The sequence below is a fragment of the Stenella coeruleoalba genome (assembly GCF_951394435.1).
Source record: "Stenella coeruleoalba genome assembly, chromosome: 16".
NCBI classification, from domain to species: domain Eukaryota; kingdom Metazoa; phylum Chordata; class Mammalia; order Artiodactyla; family Delphinidae; genus Stenella; species Stenella coeruleoalba.
Window position 1 is genome coordinate 48,211,342 of NC_137162.1, and position 6,923 is coordinate 48,218,264.

At 57.5% G+C, this 6,923-nt stretch overlaps 1 protein-coding gene across 1 annotated transcript; it reads right to left on the reverse strand.

The window, feature by feature from the left end:
* Window positions 1-106: 106 nt before the first annotated feature.
* ADIRF (adipogenesis regulatory factor) lies at window positions 107-3,050 on the reverse strand. Its single transcript, XM_079900256.1, has 3 exons — window positions 2,569-3,050; window positions 812-874; window positions 107-607 (listed from the first exon to the last, which is right to left on the reverse strand). The coding sequence occupies exons 1-3, from the start codon at window positions 2,627-2,629 to the stop codon at window positions 501-503; spliced, it is 231 nt and encodes a 76-aa protein (XP_079756382.1). The 5' UTR covers window positions 2,630-3,050; the 3' UTR covers window positions 107-500.
* Between the last annotated feature and the right edge of the window lie 3,873 nt (window positions 3,051-6,923).

The window sequence follows — 6,923 nt, forward strand, 5'->3', positions numbered from 1 at the left end:
GGCCCTGGGATGCCTCGATGCTTCCAGCCCCCCGCCCCGGGCTTAGCTCACTGGGAGAAGTTCCTGAGGCCCCCGCCCAGACCTGAGCTCCTCGAGGATATGGGCACCGAGTATCCCCCTCCTAGGAAGGGGCGGGTTCCTGGAGCTGAGGGAGCGGTTTTGGAATCGGGGGCAGGGGCAATAGAGCGGGAGAGGGTCACGTATCTAGATGGGGGGGTTGAACTTCGGATAAGTGGGAGTCTGGACGCACGGTTAAGACATGGGAAATGAGTTATTGGACAATCCGTCTGGGTTTCCGAATTTGGAATGCCAGGACTCTGGACGTCAGGGCTGAGTTTCTGGATACCTGAGCCTCTGCTCTAAGTGAGGGAGGGCTGGGCCCAGTTTGGGAGGAGGCATTAAGTGGACACAGAGTAGGCATATGTGCTTTAATGAGGTGGCCCGCCAAGAGCCTGCTAGAGCTCCGGGCCTGGAAGGGAGTCACCCATGTCTCCCTTCTGTCATTTCAGGAGGCGGAGTATTTTCCCCAAACCCGAGAAAGCCTCAGAGGCCTGGTTAGCAGTCTTGTCGATGGTTTCCTGGGTAGACTTGGCAACCTGGTCCATGGCTGGGAAAGGAAAGGATAGGGCAGTTGAGTGCGGGGCCCTGGGGAACCACAGCCCTGCGGGGTTAGCCTGGCCTGGGTCTCCCTCCCCAGGAAGAAATGCTGGTAGAGCGTCTGCAGAGGAGAAGGTGTGTCTGGGCAAGGGCTGGGTGGAGGGCAGGGCCGCGCTGGGGCTGTCCACCCTCCTGCCCACCAGCCCCACCAGACCTTTCTGCCCTGTCTCTGTGGTCTCATCCACCACTTGCTGAGTTGCTGCTCCAGCCGCCGTCACTAGAACAGAGACATGTGGGATCCTGTTGAGACACCACCAACCACAGGGGCCCCACCATTGCCAACCTTATCTGTTCTCTAGAGTGGTCTGTCCTACAGGCCCAGGGATGGATGCCACTGAGGTAAAGTTCTTTGACCAAGGCCACTCAGTGAGGGGCATGAGCCCTTTCCATGACTCCAGGTTGTTCTTGTTTATTTGTAACTCTGGGCTCCTCCCCTCTGGCCTGCTTCCCTTGCCTCTCCAGGATTGCTGCAAAAATATCCAAGTGAGGAAGGAAGGCAGGGCTGGGCCAGGCTGGAATTGGCATCTGGGCTGTGGCTACTGCTGGGCACAGCCCAGGGAGAACCCTGCCGCCTTTAACAACTTCTCCCCCCGAGGCTTGGCCCAGATGCCTGAATTCCCACATTTAGAGCACTGGGGCTTCTACTTTGCAAGGCCCTCTCACCACCTCCTGTCTCCTGTGCCTCTCCCCAGAGGGCACACAAGCAATGACTGCCAATGCCTCCGTGAGAAGGCAGCGTAAGGCATTAGGAAACGAAGTGTGGAAAGTAGGTGAAACTTCCAAAGTCAGGCCATCTCCTCTAGACCGGAGTTCGTGCCTGTGAAGAACAGGGTTTCCAGGGGCTCAGGTGGGTCCCCACCTGCTCGGTAGGCAGACAGGTGGCTCTGGCCTTCAGAGATCTGACTCATCCTTGCTGTTGAACAGGAAAGGACCTGCTTTACCCAGACCCTGGGGACCAGGGGGTACAGGGGTCAGGCAGACCCTGGGTCTACTGCTCACAGAGGTCCCTGGGGTCTCTGTCTGACGTAGCACAGTCAAGACCACAGGGAAGGAGACTCTGCACTCAGCTTACAGATGGGGAAAGTGAGGCCCAGAAGGAAGGGTAGTGTAGACTGAGGCTTCCTGGTACCATTTTAGCCTCAGGGGAGCAACTGTGGGCTTTCCTTGGGGCACTGATGAAGGAGGGGGTTGGTTTAGGTGTTGTCTGTTGACTGGGACAGACTGGGAGCTGGAGTCCCAAGGGAGGCTGAGCTGGGACTGGAAGAGCTGCCGCTGGTGGGGCTGAAGTCTCCTCACGTACCCTACTCCCCAGTCCATCCCCAGCCCCCAGCTGCATAACCTCAGGTCTGAGGGGGAAAGAGCCAGAGGTGGAGAAACTAAGACTGGGGACCTGCCCTGCCCGCATGAAGGTGGGAAGATCCTCTGCCTGAGGACTTAAAAGGAAATGAGTATTTCGGAGGAGGGAGGGGAGTGCTCAAAACAAAGCCCGGTGGGAGTCTGAAGCCACCCGTCCCATCCTGTTTCTGTGCGCCTCTGGGACCTAGCGGGCAGAGATCGGGCGTGGTGGCGGAGCGCGCTCTCCTCGTGGACCGTCACTCTCCCGAGGGCCAGGGTGGGGCCGCTCCCGGCCCTAGCAGCTGCCTCGGATTGGCTCTGGCAATGCCCAAAGCACCCCACCCCCCCGCCCCACTCCTCTGGCACTGCTGTTCTCCCACTTCCCTCAAGGCATCATTCCCGGGCTGGTCCGGGTGGGCGTCCTTCCGGGTCCCTGCAGCTCCGGAGAGGGCCCTTCCTAGCCAGAACCGCCCGCCGACTTTCCGGCTGCGCAGTCCCCAGGCTTCTGCCCCCGGCCCCACCCCCGCGTCCACCCGGGGGTCCCACTATGTGCCCCAGGTCGCGCGCTGTCCTCACCCGCTTCCTGGGCCGCCCCCTGCACTTGCTGCGTCAGGTCCTGCAAGCCTTTGCTGGCCATGGCTGTTGGGGTCTGCGAGGTGCTTCAGGATAACCGTAGCGACGTTGGATCCTGCTCAAAGCGGCGGCGACCCGAGCACCAGCTCCGGTTTTTAAGGCGCCCCAGGGCCGGCCCGCCCCGCAAGGAGGGGGGTTGGAGGGGGCGCGGGGCGGTTCCCAGCACTCGAGCTCAGGGGAGTGACCGGGCCCTGCTCCAGTCCCCGCCGGCCCGAAAGCACAACCTGGCCTCCGGCGGGCCGTAGTGGGAAGGCCGAGGGTCTGGAGCGGGCCTCGGGGCTGCAGAGGGACTGGATCAAGGGTCCAGAGAGCGGCTGGGGGCAGAGGGGGGCGCACCAATCTCCCTCTACCGCGTGAGCGGGACTTTTCCTCTTTGACCCTGAAGATTCCCCAACCTGTGAGCGCGGGGTCAGCACCAGGTCAGGATCTCCAGGCTGGAGTTGTAATTAATAATAGCAGCTGCCTTTTATTAAGCATTTACCTTGTGCCTGGCGCTGCCCTAACGCTTACAGCCTCTAGTGTAACCTTCACAACTCTTGGAATGGGTGTTATTGGCAGTTTACAGGAAGCAATTGAGGACAGAGGGCGAGTTAGGTTTCACCCAAATTCACATGTCAGGGACTCAAGTCCGAGTCGGTGGGCTGTAAACCCTAGCGCCCTGACCCACGCCGAGCTGGTGGTCCCCATACACTCAGCCTAGACACTGCAGACTGGCCCTCTGCCCAGCCGCTGCTGGGACAGGGGTAGGGAGGGAGCGCAGTGGGGAGATGGTCGAGTAAATCCCACCCCCTTCCGAGAGGGTGAGTCACTGGCGTGCGTGCGACCCTGGCTGGGGACCAAGCAGCCTGAGGTGGAGGGGGAGTAACGGAGAAGGCGGCCCGTGTGTGTCCAGCCAAGGCAAGGAAATCGTTGTCGGTCACCAAAGCCCAACGACTTGGGCAGGAAGCACCCCAGGCCGAACAGCGAGGAAGAGAGCGGCCAAGCCGCAGGCCTCTCAGGTCACCACTCCTGGGACCGGCGCGCGGGGCGTGGTGACGAGCGGGGGCGCTGGGAGGGGAGTTAGTGACCTGAGCGTCAGTAGGGCAACCAGGGATCCCAGAAAAAGCAAAAGACCCTCGAGGCACTGTAAGGTCGGATCTTAACAAACGGCACCGCGAAACAGAGGAAAGCTTCAAGTGAGCTTTATTAGGGAGCGCTCCCGGGCGAGGTTCACTGGTCCGAGAGAAAGGGGCCAGAGAAGTCGCGTCCATTACTGGACGAGGGGGATTTTTATTGGGGTAAAAGCAGGCGGCTTGCAAGGGGAGGGGGTGGTTTGCTATACAGGGTAATTCCTTATGTGGTGAGGATACAGCAGGGCCAGGTGTTGGTTGGTCTATTGTGGGGCGTAAGCCCATTTTCCCTTCCTGTCAGCCCCATTGTTTTCTGGGCAGGAAGTTAGAGTCTCAACATCCTGGCGCTCAAGGGTGCAGTTCGGACCCCCACCCCGCCCAGCGCTCCTCCGCTCCAAAGCCCGCCTTCGGAGTCTGGAGACCACCCACTCTGCGTCGGGGTGCGGCGGCTCGACCCTCTCTAAGGCTGCTCTCTGATTCATCCTCTTTGGGCCTGTTTCTGCACGTCCGTCGGGGTCTCCCCTATTTTGGAGCTCTGGGAAGCTCCCACCTACCCAGGTCCACTCGGCTGGCCCAAGCTCTGCCTGTAATGCGTGGGGAGGGGTGGATAAGCCTTGGAGGGTCAACCCCTGGTGTGGGGTATATGGAAACACACACACACGAAATTGATTAAGGGAGAAGGATTCCGGGGCAAGAGGAAGGGGCAGGCGCTGAGATCAGGTGGGGGGATGGGACACCAAACGCAGACTAAGAAAGCAGCTGCCCCGCCCCGCCCCTCCCGGCCTTGAGCCTGGTCCAGCCCCGAGCACGAAGGCGCTGCAGAGCCGCCTGATGGTACCTCCTGGACTCCGGCGAGCCCCGCCCAGACCCTGCCCCAGGCCTGCCTGCCCTCCTGAGGCCTGCCAGCCCTCGTGAAAAACCACCAGTAGCACCAGTCCCTTTAGCCAGGAAGGCCTTTTACACGGCTCCAAGTTAGCTCACCACTGAGCTGCTGTTGCTATTTGGCACCAGGCCCAGTGGGCAAGGAGCGAGACTGGGAGGCAGCAGCCTCTCTGGGAGGGGCTTTTGGGCCCAAGCAGGCGACAAAACGGACAGTGAGTGGCTGTAAAGCCTCAGGCACCGGAGGCAGACCTCTTGGGTTCACATACCCCCAGGGCAAGTTCCTTCATCTCTCTGCGCCTCAGTGTCTCAAGGAGCCTCATCAAGCCTGACGGTGGGGGGGGCACAATACCAGAATCTCCCCAGAGTGTTACGGTGAGGATTAAATGGGCTGATGGATGCCTGACACTCAGCTGAGGGTCCTTCAAGGTGGGGGGAGGGAAGGCCCCCTTAATCTTGCTAATTCTAACTCATCTTTCAGGTTTCATCGAAAATATCACAACCACGGGCTTGCCTGGTGGTCCAGTGGTTAAGAATCCGCCTGCCAATGCAGGGGACACAGGTTCGAGCCCTGGTCCAGGAAGATGCCCCATGTGGAGCAACTAAGCCCGTGCGCCACAACTACTGAGCCTGCGCTCTAGAGCCCCTGCGCCACAACTACTGAAGCCTGCGCGCCCTAGAGCCCGTGCTCCACAACAAGAGAAGCCACCACAATGAGAGGCCTGCACAACGCAACGAAGAGTAGCCCCCAGTCGCCACAACTAAAGAAAGCCGGCGCACAGGAGCAAAGACCCAACGCAGCCAAAAATAAATAAATTAATTAATTAAAAAAGTATACATCACAACCTCTGGGAAGCCTTCCTTAACTATCACAGATTAGATGAAGTATGCCAGATTGGGCCTCCCAGCATTCTGTACTTCCCTAACATGACACTTACCAGACTTTAGTGATTGCTTTTCAAATTCTCTCTCTTCCCTCTGTAGGAGAGCAAAATTTGACACTCCAAAATGTCATTTTGGCAAGCCAGTTATTTCAAGGTGAAAACAATCAAGGCCCAAAAGACTCGAGAAAAACTTTGATCTTTCCCCTTAGCTGAATTTAGAGAGAGGGCCTTACAGGAATAGAGCTATCGCCGTAAATAACTAGAGTATGAACTAGGTGTGTAGACAGGGAGGAACCGAAAAAAGTCTATTTGTTAAAATTCCTCTCTGTGTCCCACTGTCCGTACATGGCCCAGCAAACATTTATTTACCGAACATTTGCTTTTCCATCTCCATGTCAATTGCCTTCTTCCCCAAATCTCTAGCCCCAAGATCCTCTTTTGTCTTTAGCTGAAGATGCTATTTAAGGTGAAGGCTTCAGCCATTTTGACAAGTTACTCAGTTTTCCTGGGTCTGTCCCATGTATACACGCTATTAAATTTTGATTTTCTCCTGTCAATCTGTCTCATGTCAGTATGATTCTTTGAACCAGCCAGAAGAACCTAGAAAGGTAAAGGAAAATTTCTTCCTCCCTGACACCTCCAAGATTCCGAGCAATTGGAGAGGAGAGAGCATACCTAGTTTGCTTAGTTTGGTTCCTCAGAGTCAAGCACCTTGCCTGATGCTTGGTAGATGATTGAAAAATCTGTTACAGCAATGCTGGAAGAGGTCATCAAGAGGGTGTAACTGTTGGTTGCCTTGCGAGCTGGACCTGGGCAATCAGAGGCTCCTCACCCCCTCCCCTGTCCTTGGAATGTATGTCCTGCCTGCAATTCCCATACCAGCGGCCATTTCAAGGACACAGCCTTGACAGAGTAAGGTGTTGTTGAAACCCTCTGGATTGAATATATGACTGACCCGAGTTAAGTCTGTTAACTTTTAAGATTTTGGTGGGCTGGGGCAGAGATCTATTCATCTTGTGGCTGCCCAAGACAAGCCTCATATGTAAGTTCTCTTATTAAAACTGCCACCTGGGCTTCCCTGGTGGCACAGTGGTTGAGAGTCCGCCTGCCGATGCAGGGGACACGGGTTCGTGCCCCGGTCCGGGAAGATCCCACATGCTGCAGGGCGGCTAGGCCCGTGAGCCATGGCCGCTGAGCCTGCACGTCCGGAGCCTGTGCTCCGCAACGGGAGAGGGCACAACAGTAAGACGCCCGCGTACCACAAAAAAAAACCCCAAAAAGCCTGCCACCTACTGGGACTTCCCTGGTGGTCTAGTGGGTAAGACTCCATGCTCCCAATGCAGGGGGCCCGGGTTCTATCCCTGGTCCGGGAACTAGATCCCACATGCACGCCGCAACTAAGAGTCCGTATGCCGCAATGAAGATC

Bases quoted from the DNA above. Each gene is read 5' to 3' on its own strand.
- ADIRF (XM_079900256.1), bottom strand. From the start codon at position 2,629: ATGGCCAGCAAAGGCTTGCAGGACCTGACGCAGCAAGTGCAGGGGGCG. The intron at 875-2,568 runs GTGAGGACAGCG...TCTCTGTTCTAG, and splicing joins GGGGGCGGCCCAGGAAGCGG to TGACGGCGGCTGGAGCAGCA. The intron at 608-811 runs GTCTGGTGGGGC...TTCCTTTCCCAG, and splicing joins CACAGAGACAGGGCAGAAAG to CCATGGACCAGGTTGCCAAG.